Source organism: Chanodichthys erythropterus, chromosome 12 (genome assembly GCF_024489055.1).
Source record: "Chanodichthys erythropterus isolate Z2021 chromosome 12, ASM2448905v1, whole genome shotgun sequence".
Lineage (NCBI taxonomy): Eukaryota > Metazoa > Chordata > Actinopteri > Cypriniformes > Xenocyprididae > Chanodichthys > Chanodichthys erythropterus.
The window spans coordinates 50,320,706-50,345,537 of record NC_090232.1 but is presented as its reverse complement, the minus strand read 5'-3'; the positions used below and the strand labels follow the sequence as shown (position 1 = coordinate 50,345,537).

The 24,832-nt window shown below is 45.7% G+C and overlaps 3 protein-coding genes across 3 annotated transcripts in view; 1 reads left to right on the top strand and 2 right to left on the bottom strand.

The window, feature by feature from the left end:
• Positions 1 to 2,683, top strand: part of LOC137031536 (B-cell receptor CD22-like) — a 35,791-nt gene extending 33,108 nt beyond the window's left edge. The window contains exon 9 of the mRNA XM_067402547.1: positions 2,569 to 2,683. Within this exon, the coding sequence (XP_067258648.1) occupies positions 2,569 to 2,683 (115 nt within the window). The remainder of the gene's footprint in view (positions 1 to 2,568) is intronic.
• The window catches only part of LOC137032441 (B-cell receptor CD22-like), a 900,294-nt gene that overhangs the window by 279,133 nt on the left and 596,329 nt on the right, over positions 1 to 24,832 (bottom strand). The window lies entirely within an intron of this gene.
• The window catches only part of LOC137031666 (CMRF35-like molecule 7), a 215,507-nt gene that overhangs the window by 170,855 nt on the left and 19,820 nt on the right, over positions 1 to 24,832 (bottom strand). The window lies entirely within an intron of this gene.

Here is a 24,832-nt window from a genome sequence, read left to right as displayed (position 1 = left end):
GTATTAATGGGTCAAGTGTTGTTCAGTAATAGTCAAGTATAGGTTACTTAAGTGTAATTTTAATTATATTTCTGAGAAGTACGTACTTTCTAATTTTAGTTTAAAAGAAGTATACTAAGAAGTATAATAATATACACAGATTATGTATTTGTGGGCTCAGATCTGTAAACTGTACCATTTTTTTTTAATCCGTGTTTTTAATATTCTTAACTGCCTGATTAAATTCTAGGCTATAATTTGGGGATGGGGTGAAATAGACAACAATTTATTAAGAATTGTAAGCAGCTGTCTTGTATCAGGTGAGATTGGGCAAAAATTGGGCAATTAGTATCCTCAATTCTCAAACAAATAACATGTGTAATTAAAAGAAAAGGGTGATGTGACAAAGTGGTAAACATGCCTCTGCTCCCACTTTTTTTGGAGTGTGATACAGCCATCAGAATCGAAATTTCTTTATTTTTACAAAATAAAATTGAGTTGGTCAGTGAAAACTTTGAAAATCTTTTCTTTTGTAAGTTAAAAAAAGGTTCAAAGTGAATTAAATCACAGATTCTTGATTTTATTGCATTTTTCAACATTTCCTAACTTTTCTTGATTTGGGTTTGTTCTGATTGTTGAATCTGATCTTTCCAGCCATGTGATTTTCAACTAAAATTGTATGGTAACCATTTCACAATTTGTATTACTCCACTTGTTTCTGTAGCATTTCTCACAGCAGCCGTCAATGGCAGATGAGCAAACTATAATTTTACAAATACTACTGTTAATGTATCACGGAATGTACTTTTAAGATTTTTTTTAAGTTGTTTATTTATAAACATGGTGCAATCAAATGGGCAATCTTTTGTTTTATTAATCTGTAACTTATTCCAGACCAAAACGATTTGACCTAAGGGCAATTCATAAGTTTATTTTTATTTAACTTACATTTTTTTTTCAATTGCTAACAAGCATTTAGCAATACTTAAAATAATTTTTCTAAAATCTTAACACAGCAACACACATACATCACACAATTAGCCAAATAGTTAATTTTCTGCCCCAATCCATATTTTGTTAAATAAACACAAACTCTACATTTCAAAATGCTAAAAACCTTTTTCAAAACATACTAACTCTATCAAAACGCCGCAAACCTTATTCAAAATAGAGTCGTTCTGTCAAAACATAGCACTAGTTCCCTTTCAGTCGGTTACGTTCGACGTACGTCAGTAGTGACCGACGAATTGGGATATCGCTAGAGAGCCCTATCAGCTTCGAGTGAAGTAAAACAAGCCAATGGAATTGGCGTGAGATATTTGCATAATGCGCACCGCCTCCGACAGGTGTATATAAATAGGAAGCAGATGCAATCGCACTCTGTCATTCGCTTCGGAGCCAACAGTTGGTGTCCAGCTTTCAGACTTCACAAGAGGGAAACTAAACAGCCTTCTTGAAGATTCAGCGTCTGTTTGTGTTGGTGTTAAGGCACAACAGCGAGGTCGCGAGCTTCCCGGGGAGCCTGAGCTTAAGCTATCAATTGCTGTTTTAACAGCAACTGAATTTCCCATATAAAACGCAGTTGTCTGTTGCAATTTGGGCCGGTTCCTCCCGGTGTGTGAAGCTGACTCTTCTAAAAGAGCTTCACAGACAGACACTGCGTCTTTTTCAAGACGTCATTCTGTCTGTGCGTTTCTGGAGGCGGTCGTTTCCTACCCTCACTGATGGCCACAATAACTTTCTCTCATGCCTGCTTAGTGTGCTGAGACTGTGTTTGTGGGTGGTTCATACTCTCTTGTGAGAGTATGCCCACGTCGGCATGCTGTTCATCTCGCCTTTCTCGTAAGGGCTTGAGCGCTCAGCGCGCCATGTGCCATTGAGCTGCCGGCTGACAGCGCGCGTTGCCATGGCAACCCAGCGCATTGTCTGGTGCTCTAGATGCGCAGTCGAGACTTGAGTGCCTGAATTGAGCTGGAATCCCCTCACTTATTCCCCGATCTAGTTTATTTTTCTGAATCAGAAAAGTACTACTTTGGCAAATAAGCCTGGGTGACCAGAGGATCACAGTGGGGCTATACCCGCCGAGCCATTCTCTGTGGGCTCCCCACTCCTCTAGTGCAGGTGGTTTATGTTTTATAACAACATGGCCACGTCGGCGCCCAGTGCGCTGTGTGTCGTCCAGTTAGACGGCCACGTTCACTGTCCCACATGGCTGGTAGCTTCTGGGTGGATTGCTGGTCCTTCTCATGGGGGACCTAGCGTCTAGTCAGCGCTCCAGCAGAGGATCAGATGTCGACTGCTACATTGGAGAGAGGGTTGTTGGGCTCTGGACATGAAGATGAGGCTGAGCGTTCAACGGTTGTGATGTGCTCATGCTGAATCAGATTCAGACTTAACCGTGCTTCCCGGGCCCCTGGGGGCGTCCTGCGACACATGCTCGCCTTGCCCTGCCCTCTGTCTTTAGCCCGGATGTGCATTAAAAACTTGGCAGTTTGGAAGCCTTTTTTGGTGTCAAATATGGAATGCCAAAAGGGCCATAATCTGCATTAAGTTTTTTCTCTCTCTCTACCCTCTGTTGTGGGGTGGCAGTGCTATGGGCACACCACCTCTGCCCCGCATGGGTCTTGGCCCCCGGCAAGTCTGTGGAAAGCCAAAGCATTCATTGCACATGGGTAGTTCTGAGTCGTGGTTGAGCTACGCATGATGCAAGTCATAGCCCAGGCCCCTGGCCAGACAATGTCCACCATGGTGGTCCGGAAACACCCCTGGCCAGTCTTGCAGAGTTGTGTAGTCGTCAAAGTACGCTTCCTCGATGCTCTCATCTCACAAGCTGGCCTAAAACCCAGCCCGCTCAGCGCAGCCAACCCAGTTGGCAAGCGAGAAGCAGTCCTGGAGAAATGGCGACCTGGAGCTGAGGTAAACAGTTCTTCAGGGGGTGATGCTCGCATCGCTCCCTCCCCGGAGGAGGGCCGGGTGGAGAATTTTGGTCTGTTCCGCCGCTGGCTCTCAGGAGTCCAGCGGTACCCACTAAGTAGAACTGTTATCTGATCCTCCAGGTCCCAAGAGGGTGTGGCTGGCAGTGTGCAAGGCCCCGCCTCGCCACTCTCAGCCCCCTCTCACTTCGCCAGCAGGTTCCAGTGTGATGGTTCAGGCCGCACTCCATGTGCCGTCTCCCATTCACACTGCTACCTTGCAAAGTCTGACCACACTCCTGGTCGCAACCATGCTGTCCGAGTCGGGTCCCCGTACTCTGCTTGCAGCTGTCAGCGTACGAGGCCCCGCTTTGCCACTCTCAGCCCCCCCTCACTTCGCCAGCAGGTTCCAGTGTGATGGTGCAGGCCGCGCTCCGTGTGCCGTCTCCCATACACATTGCTACCTCGCAGAGTCTGACCACACTCCGGGCCTGGTGCTGGTGCCTTTGGTCCTGCTGGCTCAGTGTCTAGAAGCGTGGACAGCGCTTTCTAGCCCGTCCCGCTGGCTCATTCGTACTATCAGACTCGGCTGTTCGCTCGGCGTCCCCTGGTTTTCTGGGGTGTCCACTACACTCACGTGTCACTGGACAACGCACCTGTTCTCCGGGCGGAGATTGCTGTCCTCCTGGCGAAGGATGCAATCGAGCCGGTCCCTCCAGCCGATATGAAGTCGGGGTTTTACAGCCCCTACTTCCTTCATTGTACCCAAAAAGGGCGGTTGGCTACGGCCAATCCTGGATCTGCGCGTTTTGAACCGGTACCTTCACAGGCTGCCGTTCAAGATGCTCACGCAGAAGCGCATTCTCGAATGCGTCCGTCCCCAGGAATGGTTTGCAGTGATCGACCAGAAGGACACGTACTTTTATGTCTCGATTTTGCCTTGCCACAAACACGGGGACATGGTTCTAGCTCACCTCAGCCGGTTGGGTCTTCGGGTCAACTGTGACAAGAGCAAACTCACCCCCGGGCAGAGGATCTCTTATCTCGGTCTCGAGCTAGACTCGGTCGCCCGGACTGCGCGCCTCACCGAGGAGCGCGTCCAGTCAGTGTTGAACTGCCTGAGTACGCTCAAGCGCAGGACAGCGGCCCAACTGAAAGACTTCAGAGGCTCCTGGGGCATATGGCATCTGCAGCTGCGGTCACGCCGCTCAGATTGCTCCATATGAGGCCGCTTCAACACTGGCTCCATGGCCAGGTCCCGAGATGGGCGTGGCAGCATGGCACGCTCCGTGTCCCCGTGACACAGAGCTGCCGTCGCACCCTCATCCGGTGGTCGGACCCCTTGTTCCTGCGGGCGGGAGTGCCCCTCGGACAGGTGTCCAGGCACGCTGTGGTCTCCACAGATGCCTCTACCACCGGATGAGGGGCCACGTAAAATGGGCATGCAGTGTCGGGTCTTTGGACGGGGCCTCAACTGCATTGGCATATCATTTGCCTGGAGTTGCTAGCAGTACGTCTTGCACTGGCCCGCTTCAAGAAGCTGCTGTCAGACAAGCATGATCTGATCGTCAGGTTCCTGAGGGGGGCGAGGAGACTGAATCTTCCTCGCCCTCCCTCCATACCCTCTTGGGATCTGACCCTGGTTCTTACATCTCTCCGGGGTCATCCCTTCGAACCTCTGCAATCAGTCGAGTTAAAAGTACTGTCTCTTAAGACCGTCCTCCTGGTTGCATTGGCTTCGCTTAAGAGGGTAGGGGATCTGCATGCATTTTCGGTCGACGAATCGTGTCTAGAATTCGGGCCTGGTGACTCTCACGTCATCCTGAGACCCCGGCCCGGATACATGCCCAAGGGTCCTACCACTCCCTTCAGAGATCAGGTAGTGAACCTGCAAGCGCTGCATTCGGAGGAGGCAGATCCAGCCCTAGCTTCGCTCTGTCCCGTCCGCGCTCTGCGTGTGTACGTTGACAGAACGTGAAGCTTCAGGACCTCAGACCAGCTCTTTGTCTGTTACGGAGGTCAGCAGAAGGGAAAGGCTGTCTCCAAGCAGAGGATGGCCCACTGGATAGTGGATGCCATCGCCCTGGCGTATGAATCCCAGGGAGTGCCTTGCCCGTTTGGGTTGAGAGCCCACTCCACCAGAGGAATGGCCTCTTCCTGGGCCCTGACTCAGGGCGCCTCGCTGACAGATGTCTGTAGAGCTGCGGGCTGGGCAACACCCAACACGTTCGCTAGGTTTTTTAGCCTACGTGTAGAGCCGGTATCTTCCCGTGTACTCGCTTCCACCAGCCGGTAGACATGTTGAACCCACTCCAAGTGTCGGCTTGCAATGCCATTCCCGCCCCTTGGGCCGGATACGTGCATCTATTGACTCCAGTCGTGTTCCCTGCTTGGCGAACCCTGTCGAGTTCCTCCACCTCCCCCTTCGGCTCAAACATTGCGGAGTGTCTGATGCCAGGCCAACATCCGTCACTGACGTTGTCTGTTGGCTGGGTTCCATATGTTCCATATGTCTTTCCCTTAGCAGAGCCAGCTCTGCTGTCACCTGTCAGATGAGTCTCCCCCTACCCAGGTGGAGCCATCCAAGGGACTCTATATGCGTACTGCCCCACGGGCCAGTCCATATGTGTATTCTCTACGTAAACTCCTCCCCCACAGGGTAGGTAGTGGCCTCCGCAGTGTCCCCTATGGGTTCGCTTTCCAAGTGTAGTCTAGTTTACTTAGTGGATATGTCGGAACAGCAGTAGACTCTCTCGGTGTAAGCTCGCCCCCTTCACCATCCCAATTGGTGCGACGGGTGGCTAGAGCTTGCGCTGGGCACTGGAAGGGGTTTTGTAACTGTGGCGCTTTATTTGGGATCCCAATTCGTTGGTCACTACTGATGTACGTCGAACGTGACCGACTGAAAGGGAACGTCTCGGTTACGTATGTAACCCTCGTTCCCTGAAGGAGGGAACGGAGACGTACGTCCCGTCGCCACAGTTTCTGTACCCTCGCTGTAGTGCGGACACCAGTTGTCTCCTCAGCGAAAAACAGAGTGCAATTGCATCTGCTTCCTATTTATATACACCTGTCGGAGGCGGTGCGCATTATGCAAATATCGCACGCCAATTCCATTGGCTTGTTTTAGTTCACTCAAAGCTGATAGGGCTCTCTAGCGATATCCCAATTCGTCGGTCACTACTGACGTACGTCTACGTTCCCTCCTTCAGGGAACGAGGGTTACATAAGTAACCGAGACGTTTTCTATCCAACATGAACAAATAGTCAATCAAAGCGCAATGACTGTCAAAATACTAACAGTTGATGGCATTACAAAATCTGTATTACTTGTCATGTTTCAGATCTACCTGTTTAGAACATCCGTATGATTGGATGTTCTATAAAGGTAATTTTTAATTATTTAGTCAGATGTAAACCACATTTTTAGTGTGTGAGAATTCATGGTTCATTAGATAGTATGTGTACAGCATAGTAAATAAAATTTAAGGAGTCATGAATACATTATAGAATGTACAACTGGGGGGGGAAAGCAGTAAGTGACAGAATTGCTGCAGTAAAGGCTTTATTAGCAATATTAAATTGCTGTCAGTGATCAGCAAAACAAAACAAAAGAGACACACATACATGGCCTTTTTTTTTAAAAGTGTGCAAAAATAAAACAAACTGACAGTCAAAAAAAAAAAAAAAAAGCACAGGAAAGAGTACAGTGCTTTTTTAATCTATACGATCTTCAGGATTTGGCCACATGTTCTCGTCCACATCACATCTAATGTTGTCTCTCGCAATACACCTTGGATAGAAACGCTTGGCATGCCTTATCCACCCCTGGCAGTCTTCAGCTGAGATGTCTCGGCAGCCAGCATCAATTGCATCCTGCAGGGATATTTGGTCATGTGGGCTATGATCATAGACCTTCCACCTCCAAGCAGAAAAAAACTCCTCAATGGGGTTGAGGAAAAGAGAGTACGGAGGAAGAAAAAGGGAAACAAATCTCGGATGGGCTGAAAACCAGTTTGTTATTGCACATGAGTGGTGGAATGCTACATTGTCCCATGTAATCACAAATGTTCTCATGTTTCCTCCCTCCTGTTCTGCTTCTGGCACCAGTTGTTGGTGGAGGTCATCTAAAAACAAAAGAAGGTGCTCTGTGTTGTAGGGACCAATCTGGCTTTTCTGCAGGACCAAACCAGCACTTGAGATTGCAGCACACATTGTGATATTTGCTCCTCTCTGACCCGGCACATCAATGGTGGCCCTTTTCCCAATTACGTTTCTTCCTCGTCTACGTGATTTTGCCAGGTTAAATCCTGCCTTGTCTACATAAATGAATTCATGTGGTGTCTGATTAGCCTCCAACTCCATAATTCTCTGAAAGAAATGAAACACACAATGTTTACAGTAAATGATTTTCACTATGTGGGTGTTTTACTTGTAGGTTAGTTATAGAGAATGGAAAAAGTGGAAAAGAATAATGTAAAACTCCCTGATGAATCAGACATATGGTACAGACACCATACCTGGATGTATTGGTGCCAGAGTTCCTTGACCCGATCACTGTTCCTTTCAAAGGGAACTGTGTACAACTGTTTCATTCGAATTCTGTGTTTGGTCAGAGTCCGAGCAATGGTAGACTGGCTGATGCTTTCCAGGTTCTGGGATACCTGGTTGTCCTCTAAAATTCTGGTTTGAATTTCTCTCAGTTTTATTGAATTGTCAGCAATGACCCATTCTACAATGGCTTGCTCCTGGTCATCACTGAGAAGCTTTCTTCTTCCCCCAGAACGAGGAAGTCGTTGTGTTCTTTTTAAAGGAACAAAAATACAACATATTTGGATTTATCACTGCTGTTGACCAGCAGTTACTGTAATAAGTAGCAACTGCAATGATAGCCCTCTTTAAATTCATAACTTACCTGTTGGTTTGTTGAAAAATCCGGATAATGGAAGCCACGGTTGACCGCCTAATATTAGGCTGTACTCTTTCACCAGCCTCTCTCAATGATAGACCATGGTTTATCACATGGTCTATGATGGTGGCTCTTATTTCATCAGTGACAACAGCTCTCACTCTCCTTTGAGCAGCACCACGCATTCTTACTCCTCTCCCCCTACCTCTCCTTTTCCCTTGTCCTGGTCCAACTAATCCTCTCCCTCTACCAACTAGTCCTCTCCCTTGTCCAACTAGTCCTCTTCCTCGATCAACTCCTCTCCCTCGACCAACTAGTCCTCTCCCTCGACCAACTATTCCTCTCTTTCGTCCAGACATTTTCGTTCTTTTTCTGCTCATCTGTGTTGTTCTGTGTTGAACAAAACCAACACAAAGAGTGCCTTTTTTTGCATGTCCATGTAATAGAAAGACTTCAACACCTGGCTATGTTTCTGATTGAGATTGGAATCAGCTATTTCTCAGTGATTAGTCATTAAAATGCAGCTTTTTGAATATTTTTTAAAGTTTTTTTTCAATACTTTTCAATACTTTTGAGCTGCAGACGTAAAGTCTTTATACTTTATTTATGGTTTGGAACATTAGTGTAACGATGCAGGACTCATGGTAAGATCCATCTGCGAGCTTTATTGAAGTTAGAGTGGTCGTACAGGCAGGGTCAGACAGGAGCAAACAGGAATCACAAGGAACAGGCAGAATCGTGGTCAGAATACAGGCAATGGTCAAAGGCAGGCAGATATCAATCATGGAACAGGATAACTAGGCAAGGGTCAAAGGCGGGAAAAGGAACAGACAGGAAAACAGGTTAAACACGGGATAACGCACGGAATTGACACACTGGGTAATCAAGACTTCGCCGTGAGGTGGTGTGAGTGAAAGTCCTTTATAGTCCTGATAATGAGATGCAGCTGGGTGTGGTGATTAGTGTGGAGTGTGTGAATGTGACTGGCAGAGAGGATGATGGGGAATGTAGTCCGGGAAGAGACAGGAACAGACGGTGATCATAACATAACGCCCCCCTCCCGGAAGGCGCGTCCTCGCGGCGTAAAAGGAACAGCTGGGGGGGGGGGGGGGGTGCATTGGAGACCTGCATGCAGACAGGAACAGGGTCCCCAATGCAGGTCCAAGAACTCAGGCAGCCACGGAGGGTCAGGTGCCACGGGCAGCCATGGCGGGTCAGGTGCCGCGGGCAGCCAGGGCAGGTCAGTAGTGCCAGGAATCCACGGCGGGTCAGGTGGCCTGGGCAGCCACGACAAGTCAGGTGATTCAGGCAACCACGGCAGGTCAGGTGGCTCAGGCAGCCATGGCAGGTTAGGTGGTTCGGGCAACCACGGCAGGTCAGGTGACTTGGGCAACCACGGCAGGTCAGGTGGCTTGGGCAACCACGGCAGATCAGATGCAGTGTCCGGCCCTGGCGAATCAGAGTCTGTAGTTGACCACGGTGGGTCAAAGTCCATAAATGGCCATAGGGAGTTATAGTCCATAGACGGCCAAAGCAGCTCAGAGGCAGTTGCTGGCCACGGCCGTGCAGGGTCCCCACCCATAGGCTCCCCACCCATAAACTCCCCACCCTCAGGACTATGGCTCCCCCCCAAAAAAGTTCTTGGAGAATTCAGTGGAGTTTGTGGCGGGTTTGTGGACAAGGGGCTCGGGTAGTGCCGGCAGGGCAAGGAGCTCGGGTGGGGCCGGCAGGGCAAGACGCTTGGGCGGCGCCGGCAAGGCTAGCAGCTTAGGTGACGCCGGCAGGGCAAGACGCTTGGGTGGCGCCGGCAAGGCTAGCAGCTTAGGTGACGCCGGCAGGGCAAGACGCTTGGGAAATGCAAGAACGACCTCTGGGGAGGCCTCCGGGCGTTGAAGGATGAAGGAAGCTTTCTTCCTCCTCTTCCTCCTCTTACGTGGATGCGGCGGTGGCTCTGTGTTCACCTCTTCTGTGGACGCTGCAGCGAGCTCACAGGCTGAAGCGGACTCTGGAGCGGACTCACTGGCTGGAGCGGGCTCTGGAGGGGACTCACTGGCTGGAGCGGATTCGGGAACGGACTCACTGGCTGGAGCGGGCTCTGGAGCGGACTCAACGGCTGGAACGACCCCTTTGTTCACTGACACTGAAGGGGTGGCCATCTTGCCCGTGGGCACTGGCGAAACGGCCATCTTGTCCAACCCATCCAGAGAGCTTGAGTACGTTGCAATCGGCGAACTTGAGTGCATTGCAATCGGCGAACTTGAGTGCGTTGCAACCGGCGAACTTGAGTGCGTTGCAACCGGCGAACTTGAGTGCATTGCAACCAACGAGCTTGAGAGCGAAGCGGCCGGTGGGCTTGAGTACGAAGCGGCCGGCAGAGGCTTAGGAATGACGGCCGCTCGTGTTGAAGTCAGCGGTGCATCAGCCACACTGGAACGAAACCCTCTCCGCTTTCGGACAGACCCAGAAACGTGACGTGATTCTGGACGATCAACGGGGACTTGACTTGGCTCAGGAAGATCAGCGAAGACGTGATGAGATTCTGGGCATTCAGCGGTGACTTGACCTTGCTCCTGAAGATCAGCGGTGACTTGACTTTGCTCATGGAGATCAGCTGGGACATAGACTGGTGTTGTTGTGATGTTGGCCGCCATTTTGTGAGTGTTCTTTGATGCGGCGGCCATTACGTGATTAAGCATGGTGTCGCGTTCTTCTACGACACCCACAGTAAACAGAGAACCAACAGACAACAAAGCATAGTCCATGAAGCTGCTAAGTGATGGATGTGGTCCCTCTCGTCTTAATTTATTCTGGAGAGGTTGGTTGACGCCATCACAAAAAAAGTAAATCGGCACAGTCAGGCAGATCAGAGAAGTAAGCAATGTCCAAATATTCCTTCACATATTCCTCTAACAATCGTGTGCCCTGCGTACTCCACAATAACAATTGTGTAATGTTCATACCGGACAACTGCACTCCGGGAAAGCTGCTGGATCGTGGTGGCAGCGAAGTCTTCTGTAACGATGCGGGACTCATGGTAAGATCCATCTGCGAGCTTTATTGAAGTTAGAGTGGTCGTACAGGCAGGGTCAGACAGGAGCAAACAGGAATCACAAGGAACAGGCAGGATCGTGGTCAGAATACAGGCAATGGTCAAAGGCAGGCAGATACCAATCACGGAACAGGATAACTAGGCAAGGGTCAAAGGCGGGAACAGGAACAGACAGGAAAACAGGTTAAACACGGGATAACACTCGGAATTGACACACTGGGTAATCAAGACTTCGCCGTGAGGTGGTGTGAGTGAAATGTGTGGTGATTAGTGTGGAGTGTGTGAATGTGACTGGCAGAGAGGATGATGGGGAATGTAGTCCGGGAAGAGACAGGAACAGACGGTGATCATAACAATTAGATCTTTATTTCTGACTTGCTGTGTTTAAGCATTTGCAAATAAGATGAGAAAGATCCATGATTTTGGTATGAGGTAAGCTTATATGAAAAGAAAATTTAAGCATTTAAGAAATGTGTTAATTGATTGCATTTTGTGTGAAAATGACATGAATTGTGTTAATGGTATGGTCACAACAGAATCCGTCTGCTAAATGTGTTTAGAGTTTTGAAAATGTGACTACAGAATGGACAAAAGTATGTTAGCAACTGAAAAAAACTGTAAATCCTGTGCTGCTTTTGTACTTTTGATTGAAAGCCTAATCACAGGCCTAATCACAGCCGTATGATATAGAACCATATCGCATGACTCTGAGTGTGATATTGCTCATATATCTTTCTCTCTGTTTCCCTGTAGAACAATAATCCCAGTGCAAACATATATACAGCTTTTAACCTCAGGTCCAGATCTTCTGACATCTACAACACACACACAGTAAGTGAAATATCAAAAACTACACATGCAAAAGAGTTTTAACACTCAAATTCAGGTAATAATTAATCAATGTGTCTTTCACATAGACTGTCCACCCCAGACCTGCTGATCACTAGTCGGCTCTTATGAGAATCAGTCAGTAAGTGGGAGATCCTCAAGCCTTCTCAATATCATCAATGAAGAAGAAAATATCCTCACCACTAATCAATACTAAACATTACTTTCATTCAGTTACACGCTTGACTAAAAGAGTAATTTTGGTGTATCCAAAATGGCCAATATTCATATTCATGCATTTTATTCATATTTCATGTTAAAGGATTAGTTCACTTTTAAATAAACTTTTCCTGATAATTTCCTCACCCCCGTGTCATCCAATATGTCCATGTGTTTCTTTCTTCAGTCGAAAAGAAATGAAAGTTTTTGATGAAAACATTGCAGGATTTTTCTCCTTATAGTAGACTTCAATGGGCACCAAACAGTTGAAGGTCAAAATTAGTTTCACTGCAGCTTCAAATTGTTCAACATGATCCCAGATGAGAAATAAGGGTCTTATCTAGTGAAACCATCGCTCATTTTCTGAAAAAAATTGAAAATTATATAAGTTTTAACCTTAAATGCTCATCTTGAACTAGCTCTCTTCTTCTTCTCCTCTATTTGAATTCCAGCAGTGTAGACACTGCTAAGTGTATTACTGCCCTCCACAGGTCAAAGTTTGAACTAATTGTTATATACTATTGAAGTAGCATATTGCATATAAAAATTTGTTCAAACTTTGACCTGTGGAGGGCAGTAATACACTTAGCAGCGTCTACACTGCTGGAATTCAAATAGAGAAGAAGAAGAAGAGAGCTAGTTCAAGATGAGCATTTCTGGTTAAAACGTATGGTCCCACTTTATATTAAGTGGCCTTAACTACTACGTACTTACATCAAAAAATAAGTACAATGTACTTATTAGGTTAATATTGAATTGCAAAACACTTTTGCTGCTATTGAGGTGGGATACGGGTAAGGTTAGGGAAAGCTTTGGTGGTATGGGTAGGTTTAAGGGTAGGGGTAAGGTGTAAGGGATGGGTCAACCGTATAATTATAAATGCAAGTACAGAAATTAATTACAGATGTAATTACATGCAGGTGTTTTTAAAATATAATTACAATGTAAAAACATGTATGTACACAATAAGTGCATTGTATCAAATGATTAATTCAAATGTAAGTACACAGTAGCTAAGGCCACTTAATATAAAGTGGGACCAAACGTATAAAATTTTCATTTTTTTTTTCCAGAAAATGAGCGATGGTTTCACTAGATAAGACCCTTATTTTTCATCTGGGATTGTGTTGAACAATTTGAAGCTGCAGTGAAACTAATTTTGACCTTCAACTGTTTGGTGCCCATTGAAGTCTACTATAAGGAGAAAAATCCTGGATCCTGGTTTTCATCAAAAACTTTAATTTCTTTTCAACTGAAGAAAGAAACACATGGACATATTGGATGACATGGGGGTGAGTAAATCATCAGAAAAAAGATTATTTAAAAGTGGACTAATCCTTTAATCATTTATGGCTTATGATTTATTAATGTTTAATGTGATTAATGTGATTTCATGTACCCCTACATATATTAATCCTCATCATATTTTCAAGTATTTACTCTTTATTGTACCCTTTATGGTCATTCTTCTTTTATCTTTAAGAGTATGTATGCTTGTTATATTCAATTGTTCTTCAAAGTGTTCCAATGTGACAGGTCATGTTGACACGTTTGTGGTTAGATACTGAACACCTGCCAAGTACTGCAGAAGCGATCATGTTTTCAGAATTAGTTGCTAATTTCATCTTGTACCTTTATATCAAAATATGTCTGTTATAATTTCTTCAGACATGTGATAATGCAAGATCTGCAAAATTCCCTAAAGGGTGTCAAAACAACCCCTATAGCTATTTTCATCTATTTTTGACATCTGACCAGTCTATGGCATAATGGATAAGTCCATTTGAACTTGTCTTATTAGACCAAAACATAAGTTTGAGTGGGATGTAAGTTTTCCCATGCTTGTGGTATAAAATGGACTGGGTCTTTGATAGATTAGCTTTCCTTTGCTTTTCTTTACTTTTTCTTTGCTCTTTTTACTTTTCGCATCTCTTTTGCACCTTCTGCTTCTGCTTCTTCTCTTCTCTCTCTCGTTTCATTCTGCAAATTTTGTTCCTTCTTTCTCTATATTATAATATTCATCTATTAGATACAATACTCTGGGATTTATTATTAACGGTTAATTAATTAATTTGTTTGTCTCTATAACTGTTGATGAATAAATTTGTTATTCCTTATTCAAATTTGATCTTTGACATAATCATTGCTGGACTGCCTGGATCTAATTTTCTCAAGTTTTTGCATCAAGTTTCACCAAGAGTAAACAAATTTGGTGTTGTGTAAATATGTTTCTACTGTCTTATTTCTGTTGCAGTCACGCAGCAAGAATCCACAGTAAAATGAAGCGCAAGTTAAACTTTACGTAACGTTGCTGGACACACCAACATCATAACTCCCAAAGAAAATTAGTGACTTATTTTACAGATTTTTGGTATAAAAACGTTCTCCAAATATTAATTTTGGTTCTGCGAAAGTAAAAATGTCCAGTTCCCTTTCGAGGGAACTCGTGCTGTGTCGCCATGACAACGCTTTGGGGATCCCTTCAGCGTAATTGCTCCTGAAGACATGTACAACTAGTCCAACCGTGATTGGTGCAACGTCATCCCTAACTTATGCCGGCAGAATGCGGAAGCTATAAAAGAGCTGTCAAACACAGCTGTTTCTCATTTTCAGCAAGCGTTTTGTGTCTCCTGTCTGTCTAATTTGGTTTTGTTTGTCCCGTAGAAAAAGCAAGCATGTACATTTATTTATATATATATATATATATATATAAGAAATGGCGAGTGAATGCAGCAAACAAAACTTTAGACCGTGCATTCCTCCCTGCCAGCATTTTATAACGGAGGGAGATGCACACGAGTTTTGTGTTTGCTGCATGGGAGTGGAGCATGCATGGTTAGCCCTTGAGAGGGCTGACTGCCCAGTATGTGAAACATTAGCCCTCAAAACACTCCACTCCTGGCTGGCCTTGTTTTCTGAAAGCAGCCAGTTCGGCGTTCCCCGTGGCTCAGGTCCCGCAGCTGCTGAGGCAGCACGGTGTCTGCAGTCGTGGGGTTTTCACAGATGGACCTGGGGGCAGGGGTTGAGACGGCTGCGGCCCCTTCTCAGCCCTCAACCACTGAGCCCAGTGCTCAACACCAGGATCCGGTGGAACGACCCGCTCCGCAGCTTCTTATGGCCCGTGCAAGCCGTTTATGCTGAGTCCATCTGCCTCTGAGGAGGTGGATGTTCTCAGTATTGACTGTGAGATGAGTGATTTGGGTGACTCGCCAGCCCAATCACCACAGTATGACGAGCTTGTGGAGGTTCCCAGATAGCAAGCAATGATCGAAATAATGTTAAATCAATGTTAATGTGTCAACGTTAACATCATTGAATCAATATCTCTTTTGCACCCTCAATTAATGTTGAAAAAATGTTGAAATTTCAATAAAAAATCAATGGTAATGGCATTGAATCAGTGTTTGCACTCTCAGAAAATGAAACACAACTACAACTGACTTAAAGCCACACAGCCTGAAATCAACTGAAGATAAAAGAAGACAATAAATCTCTCAAGATCTCAGCAGAAGTTCTTTTTGAGAATTAACAGAGGTTTAGATGTTGATGTTTTATTGAAAATGTTTGGTCACCATTTTGGTGGTCAGTGTTTCCTTTAGTTGGTCAGTTTGACTCTTGGCTTTTTGTGTGAGTTTCTGGTCTTTGTAACAGTGTTAGCCAAAACACATCATTTGTTGCAAAGAAACCAGAAACAAAATGATCAAGTGATATAGCTTTCATTATCATAAAGCAAAATCATTTACTAATTGTGCTCCTGACCAAAAGTGTATATTTGTTTTTAATAGATTATGTTCACTAACACTTTCTTGCTACAGATTTTGAATCTTGACTTTTAAAATGCTTTTTTTTTTTTTTTTTTGGACACACGGACATCAAGAATCAGCATATGAATCTCAACAATGGTGACATCCTTCATGCAGCAATGCATGCTGGGAGTCATGAGTTGTATACTACGGTGGCTCCCAGCATGCATTGCGGCATGAAGCATGTCACCATTGTTGAGATTCATATGCTGATTCTTGATGTCTGTGAGTGCTAAAAAAAAAAAAAAAACATTTTAAAAGAATATAATCTGTGGCAAGAAAGTATTATTGGTGAATATAATATTTTAATAATGAATAACCACTTTTGGTCAAGAACAAGGTTAGTAAACTACTCTGCTTTGTAAAGCAAAACAACTATATCACTTGATCATTTTGTTTCTGGTTTCTTTGCAAAAAATGATGTGTTTTGGTTAACACTGTTACAAAGACCACAAACTCACACAAAAAGCCAAGAGTCAAACTGCCCAACTAAAGGAACTACTGATCACCATAATGGTGACCAACATTTTCAATAAAACATCAACATCTAAACCGCTGTTAATTCTCACAAAAGAACTTCTGCTGAGATCTTGAGAGATTAATTGTCTTCTTTTATCTTCAGTTGATTTCAGGCTGTGTGGCTTTAAGTCAGTTGTAGTTGTGTTTCATTTTCTGAGAGCGCAAACACTGATTCAATGCCACTACCATTGATTTTTTATTGAAATTTCAACATTTTTTCAACATTAATTGAGGGTGCAAAAGTGATATTGATTCAATGATGTTAACGTTAACATATTAACATTGATTTAACATTATTTCGATCATTGCTTGCTATCTGGGTTGTTTCTCAGGCCATGGCGAAATTAAATATCGATTGGCCGGCCGAGAGACAGGAGGAGCGCAGTAAAAGTCGGGGCTTACTGTTCTTCCAGGATCTCCACACTGAGGTGGTGAGATCCTGGAATAAGCCATATTCTTCTAGGTTTTCGAGTCCCACCGTTTATCGTTATTCCTCTCTGGTGGGGCTCAAACAGAACTGTTATGGGACGATGCCCAGGGTTGAAAAAACCCTGGCTGCGTATTTGTCACCTGACACTGCGTCGTCCCTAAAAGCTCCAACACTGCCCACCAAACCATGCCACCCAGATTCAATGGAATTTTGAACACGGTGGTGGGTCCCGAGCAGGCACAAGTGATGGAGGAGGAAGTTCAGTCTCTACTGGCAAAGGGGGCCCTATATATATACATACATATACATATATATATATATATATATATATATATATATATATATATATATAGATATATAGATACACGGGTATTCGTTCCCCAAAGCGCTGCAATGGCGACGCAGCGCAGGTTCCCTCGAAAGGGAATGTCTCAGGTTATGCATGTAACTGTGGTTCCCTGAGAGGGGAATGAGACGCTGCGTCCCCTTGCCATACTTCCTGCATGCTTGTCAGCCACTTGCTTCAGATCAATAGCTGAAACAGCTGTGTTTGACAGCTCTTTTATAGCTTCTGCGTTCCACCGGCATACGTCATGGGATGACGTTGCACCAATCACGATTGGACTAGTTGTACACGTCTTCAGGAGCGCTTACGCAGTGTCTCGTTCCCCTCTCAGGGAACCATGGTTATATGTGTAACCTAAGACGTTTTCTTGATGTTAGAGAAATGTGTTTTAAAAGGTATGAAGTTCCTCAGACATTATTTCAATTTTGATTTAAAATTAAACAGACCAACATCAAATGACCACATTGAAGTGACTGCCCTCTACAGGAGAAACTTAAACTACATTACCCTTTATTCATCCAAATGTTTCCTCATCTACTACATCTTTGGTGCATGTGAGCTTCAAGAGCTGGTACTGCCGGGGTTACTAATCAGTCAGACTAACACCATTTGGGATAAATGGGAACACTAATGCTGTATTCCAGGTATTATATAGACCCTTTTGGGATATTAACAATTCAAAAACCAGCACAAGTCTGTTTATGACTAGAGATGTCATAGTAACAGGTCTGTTCCTCGCTCACAATGGTCACATGATCACAGTCAACACTAGAGAGAAGCTGCTGTGAAGTTTTGTTTTCTCACCTCTCTCGCTACAGAGGAAACTGTATTTATGGCCATTTTAAGAATTTCATGAGACACCAGAAAGCACACAAGATCACTGTCAGAATAAAAAGATTTGAAGATATCATATGATGAGAACCTTTAGATATAAAGATGCAGTTTCAATATTCAGGTACTCTATTAATTACTTTTATTTTGTTACTTTAGTCTAATGTCATCTCTGATGTTGCCTTATTTACACCTTGCTATATCAGCATTGGATGCAGTATGTGTCATATCCTCATGTTAAATATAAAGTGTTTGACCACATAAAATTCCCACTGCTGGTGTCACTCTGCTCAGTTGTTCTGTTGTCTCTGGTCATGAGTGTTCGTGAAACAGGTAAGATTTTACAGCTTTTACTGTAGATGGTGCTTGATTTGCATTGGCCTGAAAGAGGAAATGGAAGGACATATGTGCTTAACCCCACATTTTGGAAAGTAGGGCATAAATGGCTTACCCAGAATTAAAAGGTTGCTGCTCAAAAGTCATTCTAGATAGACACATAATGAACATATGTGACCATGATGGCACAATGAGTTGGAATGTGCATGGGCTAATTTCAAGCGACAGGCAATGTCAATTTTGGTTTTCATAAAAATTAGTTAATTACGTCCCTGTCTAGTCATCCCATTGCTCCAAATAGCAATTAAACATCTAAAAGCTTTATTTGCATATTTCCTGAGAGGAGTTTCTTTCCTTTGAACAAGAAAAAATGCAGTCTTTCTCTGCTCGCTTCTGGACGACTGACGCTTCCCTCAGCACAAGTTTGAAATCGCTGTAAGGTGCAGCATTCTAACTTTGTGAATATTAATAGCGAATTCTCGATGGCATGAGTCTGAACCAATTAAATATGATTTTTAAACTCATGCTGATATAAACAATTCGATCTTACTTGCACTGACTGACAGATCCGAAGTGCGCGCCCAATGACGCCTCAGACAGCGAGCAATCCTGATATACACAGAATTACAGTATTTCAAAAAATCCATTTTGGTTTGTGCCAAATTGTGTGATATTACCAGGGGTTTTAAGGTATAGTTGCTGGTGATTTTGTTTTGGAACCTTCAGAAAACTTTAACTTGATTTTTCTCAAAATTGACTTTGCTGACTCTATCGCCTTCAAACAGGTGTAGCTCATTCATTTTTTCATTCAAACATACATCATTTTGAAGTTTCTTTTTTAATAGAGAATGTGAGAATAACAATAACTTTTGCTCATTGTGGCTCATTTTTCCAGCATGGGACACATTTATTTAGAAAGCTGACACCTGGGAGTTTACAGTTCAAGACTCAGAATTACTCAGACTGTTATTAATATGGAGTTATATAATCTCAAACATATATATATATATATATATATATATATATATATATATATATATATATATTTTTTTTTTTTTATAAACATACTTTTAATAATAATTCACAGTAACGATATATTGTGATATCTATAGAAACCTTGATGTAATCAGTCATACTCATCTTTACTTTGTTTATTTTGTGTTTTGCTTTTGTTTTGTTTTGTTTCATTGCATACAACTACAACAACTGAGCTCTCTAAAGCAATAACTAGGAGAGAGAAAATACTGTCAAGTTCAGCAGTGTTATAAATATGCTTTAACCACACAACTAATACCTAGTTTAATCATAAAACCTTATATCAAATAAATTGAAACTGACAAGGCATGCAGGTGCATCTAAATACAGTTTGAAAGCAGATAAAATTACAATAAACAACTATACGTTGTGAACAAATAATTTATAGAGAACTAAATCAGAATTTACGAACAGAAATGCCCAGAGTGGTTTGTGTTCCCTTTCGTGGGAACTGTCGACGCTGCGTGGTAACGCATTGGGAACCTTCTGCGTGATGTCGTCACTGAAGCACTCATGTATCTAACCAATCGCGTAGCGAGACGTCAGAGACGGGTGACGTCACGGACCAGGAAACTATAAAGCATACCCGGATGCAGAGCACGCTAGCTTCTGTGTCTTCAACAAAGCACTCTATGTAATCTTGTCTTATTTGGTGTTGTTTGTCTCCTTATTATCTAAAAAAGACAAAACTCTTCGTCTGAGGACAAGAGCTGCAGTACACCACACATAAGACAGTTATAATGGCGAAAGAGAAACGATACAGGAAATGTGCGCATCACTGTCCTAGATACATCCCGGACGGGGACACACATGACATGTGTGTCGTTTGTCTGGGGGTTGAGCATGCCCAGGCAGCTCTCGAGGGAGCTGTCTGCGTGCATTGCGAGAAATTAACCCTCAGAGTATTGAGATCTCTCCGGGCACTCTTCGAGGAGGGTGCCTCGGCGAGCGTTCCTCGCGGGTCGGGTCCTGCTGCTGCTGAGGCGCAGCGCCGGCTTTTGTCGTGGGATTCGCAAATGGAGCTGGCAGAGGGGGTTGAGACGGGCCCAGCCTTATCTCGCCCTTTACCCGCCAGCCCCAGTGCCTCTTCTCGGGCGTCGGAAGCACGCGTAGCGGTTTCTTCCCCCCAGAGAGAGGCACTGGCGCTTCATCTCTCTTCCTCCGAGGAGGTTGATGTGGTGAGCGTCGAGACTAGGGAAGAGGACCCGCCATCCTCTTCCCCAGCATATGAGGAGCTCCTGGAGGTAGTGACCAGGGCTGTTGCCAAATTAAATATCGATTGGCCAGCAGAGCGGGCAGAGTCTAGACCTAAGAGCAAGTTGGATGAGCGCTTTCTGCCCGCTCGGTCGCTACCTCAGCGTCGGGGTTTGCCTTTCTTCACGGACCTCCACACTGAGGTGTCGAGGTCATGGAGGAGGCCCGTGCAACATCGTGTATACAGCCCACAAACATCTGTATATAGCAATATAGTAGGGCTGAGACAGCATGGTTATGCGGCGATGCCCCGGGTTGAAGAGACGCTCGCGGGCTATCTCTCACCCGAGTCGGCGTCGTCGCTAAAGGCCCCGACATTGCCCACCAAGCCGCTAAGAACTACATCTAACTTGGTGGGCAAAGCATATACGGCAGCAGGTCAGGCGGCGGCATGTTTACATACGATGTCGCTGCTCCAAGTCTATCAAGCAGACCTGCTGGGGGAGATTGATGAGAGCGGGGAGGCCACATTTGATTGTATCCAGGAGATCAGGATGGCAACTGACCTGGCTCTCCGTGCCACCAAAGAGACGGCCAAAGAAATCGGCCGGTCTATGGCAGCCTTGGTGGCCACGGAGAGACATTTGTGGCTGAACCTCTCGGACGTAAGGGAGCGAGACAAAGCTGCCCTTATGGACGCGCCGCTGTCTCCTGCGGGCCTCTTCGGCGACGCTGTCAATACAGTCGTCGAGAGGTTCCAGGAGGCTAAAAAACAGTCAGCGGCGTTCCAGAGGTTCATCCCCCGCCGCTCTATGGCTCTCGGCCATCCACGAGCTCCTCAGCGCACCTCAGAGCGCAACAAAAAGTGAGCGTGACCGCCCGCGCTCCCCCGCAAACAGCTTGGGGATCGGTTCAGTCCGCTCAGAAGAAGCCTTCCAAAGGCAAAACGGACCTGCGGGCCGTTATTGTTGCTCGGAAGGCTTCGAAGCGTTCCTGATATCTGTGGGTCAGGACCCAATGAGGGTGGCCCCCTCCGAAGGAAGCCGGGGAAAAATACATCTAAACCCCGCTCCTCTTCGGCACCCTCAGGGGATCAGTCCGTCAACCCTGTCGCCCAGTGTGCATCAGGGCACGGCGGTCCCCGCCAACCCTTCGAGGAGGGCCAGCCACTTGATTCGGTTATCATCTGCCGGCGTGCCGTGTCAGAGCATCGAGTCAAGTGCTCAAAAAACACCAGAGGCCGGTCTCGAGAGACTGGTTCCCTTAGTAGATTTTTTGGCAGAGTGGAAACTCCTTCCAAATATATCGAAATGGGTGCTGCTCATGATAGAAAAGGGTTACAGAATACAGTTCGGGTCTCTCCCGTCCAGATTCAACGGGGTCCTCCATATGAGTAAGTGGGTGGTCGAGGCCATCACACTTGCATTATCACCCCGCACATTCACGAAGTGCGTGGATGCGGCACTGGCCCCGCTGAGGCTTCAGGGCATCCGCGTACTGAATTACATCGACGATTGGTTGATTTTAGCTCAGTCAGAGCAACTGGCAGTCCAGCATCGAGATGTTTTTCTGCGTCACATGGAGAGGCTTGGGTTGAGGCTCAACGCCAAAAAGAGTGTGCTAGTTCCGGCTCAGACTATCACTTATCTGGGTGTAGTTTGGGACTCCACCACGATGCGGGCACATCTGTCTCCCGCTCGTGTGAGTGCCATTCTAACGGCCGTGAAAGGGGTGAAACTAGGCCAGTCACTCACTGTAAAACAGTTCCGTACGGACAACACTGCAGTGGTCGCCTATATAAACCATCAGGGGGGTTTGCGGTCTCACCAACTTTATTACTTGGCCCATCAGATCCTCCTGTGGGCCCAAGGGAAGCTGCTCTCCCTGAGAGCAGCTTACATCCTGGGGCACCAAAATATGGGAGCGGACGCCCTGTCGAGGCAGGGCCCGAGGCCCGGGGAATGGAGACTCCACCCAGAAGTGGTGGATCTCCTGTGGAGAAATTTCGGTCGCGCAGAAGTCGACCTCTTTGCTTCGGGAGAGTCAACCCAGTGCCCGCTCTGGTACTCCCTTACCCATCCAGCACCTCTGGGGCTGAATGCCATGGTACAGACGTGGCCGAGGCGGCGTCTGTACGCATTTCCCCCGATCGCCTTGCTCCCGGGAGTTCTGGAGAAAGTACGCCGGGAGGGGGGCAGCCTAATACTGGTAGCACCCTTTTGGCCAACCAGAATATGGTTCTCGGACCTAGTGTCCCTATTAGACGGCTCCCCAATGGAGCTTCCCCTCAGACAGGACCTGCTGTCACAAGCGGGCGGTCTGATAATACATCCCCGCCCAGAACTATGGAAGCTGTGGGCCTGGCCTCTGAGGGGGCCAGGTTCATAGATGCTTGTCTCCCAACCGAGGTTGTGGAAACTATATTGAAATCCAGAGCTCCCGCCACGAGGAAGCTTTATTCATATAAGTGGAATTTGTTTTCTGCCTGGTGCAGGCGCAATAATGTGGACCCTGTCCACGCTTCTATTAGCTATGTGCTAACATTTCTCCAAGAAAAGTTCTCGGAGGGCCTATCCCCTTCAACATTGAAGGTTTATGTTGCGGCTATCTCTGCCTTTCACATTCCTCTTGAGGGTGGCCTCTCGGTGGGTCGAGACCCCCTGGTCACTCGCTTCCTCCGTGGCACACTGAGGTTTAGGCCTCCAGTGCGCACAAGGGTTCCGGCCTGGGACTTGGCCGTGGTTTTACAAGGGTTGACCGAGGCACCCTTTGAACCACTAGAGGAGGTTCCTGAGAGGTTCCTCACTCTAAAGACTATTTTCTTACTCGCTATCACTTCTCTGAAAAAGATAGGAGATTTACAAGCACTGTCGGTTGCTCCTTCATATCTTGAGTTTGCTCCAGGAATGGTGAAAGCATTCCTGCATCCTAGACCAGGCTATGTCCCTAAGGTCCCTACCCATGTCCCAGGTCCCATTGTGCTCCAGGCCTTCCATCCGGAAAGACTAAATCTGCTTTGCCCTGTAAGGGCTTTGGATACGTACGTCCACAGAGCTGCCCTGTGGCGTAAAACTGATCAGTTATTTGTCTGTTATGGGTCCCCTAAGAAGGGGGGCCCTGCATCCAAGCAGAGGATGAGTAAGTGGGTGGTCGAGGCCATCACACTTGCATATGAAGTGGCCGGACAGCCTTCTCCTTTAAATGTTCGCGCCCATTCTACCAGGGGTATGGCGGCATCAAAAGCTTTGATGTCGGGTGTCTCCATCAGTGACATCTGTGATGCAGCTGGTTGGTCATGCCAGCACACATTTGTGAGGTTTTATAACCTTGATGTTGGCTCCACTCCGGGGTCATCAGTCCTGTCAAGATAACTTGGCAAGTATTTGCCGCTACGGCACAGTTGGGATAGCGTTCCCAATGCGTTACCACGCAGCGTTGACAGTTCCCACGAAAGGGAACGTCTCGGGTTACAGAAGTAACCCTGGTTCCCTGAGTAGGGAACGAGACGCTGCGTCTCTTGCCGTACCCCTGCATACTTGCGAGCACTTGTTTCAGACTTATCCAGAAGCTAGCGTGCTCTGCATCCGGGTATGCTTTATAGTTTCCTGGTCCGTGACGTCACCCGTCTCTGACGTCTTGCTACGCGATTGGTTAGATACATGAGTGCTTCAGTGACGACATCACGCAGAAGGTTACCAATGCGTTACCACACAGCATCTCGTTCCCTACTCAGGGAACCAGGGTTACATCTGTAACCCGAGACGTTTTTAGCGAACCATATTGTAAAATGAATTTGAATCGTACTTAGACCACCTCCTGAGTTGGTCTCGGTTTGGTTCGCTTTTAAGGGTCTGAGACTGTTTGAAGTGTTCACATATGGGCCAAAAATCATGCAAACTGTGCTCAGACCCCTGAAAAGGGCCAAGTGTGAAAACACCCTAATGTTTGGCATGAAGAACTGCCCCATTAACGATTCTATTGTTCTCTCTCAATGAATGTTAGCACCTTTGCCGGTATTAAACTTAATATTCATTATTCTTTTATAATTATTATTTTGTTTTTATTCAGCCATTATTAGCCTTTATTCTGACATTGCTTGCCCATCCACACCGCTTTCATCCTAGATTTGTTAATCCACTTAGTGCCTGAAGTCTTTTTAAAATAAATAAATAAATAAATAAATAAAGCATATTCTTGTGACCTTATGTAAATTATTTTAACAAAAAAGATTGTGAAATAGATATAGCTCCTGGAGCAGCAGGTGCATTAAAGCTACAATTAGCATCAAGATACACAATTTAAAACATTAATATTACGCATTTACTCAAAATTCACAGTGTTTGTAATAACTTTTGATTGCAACCTAATATGAATTTTGGTCATAAAAATTTGGTTGAAATATGTTATATTTAACATTTTACATGGAGCTTGCTACACTTGCT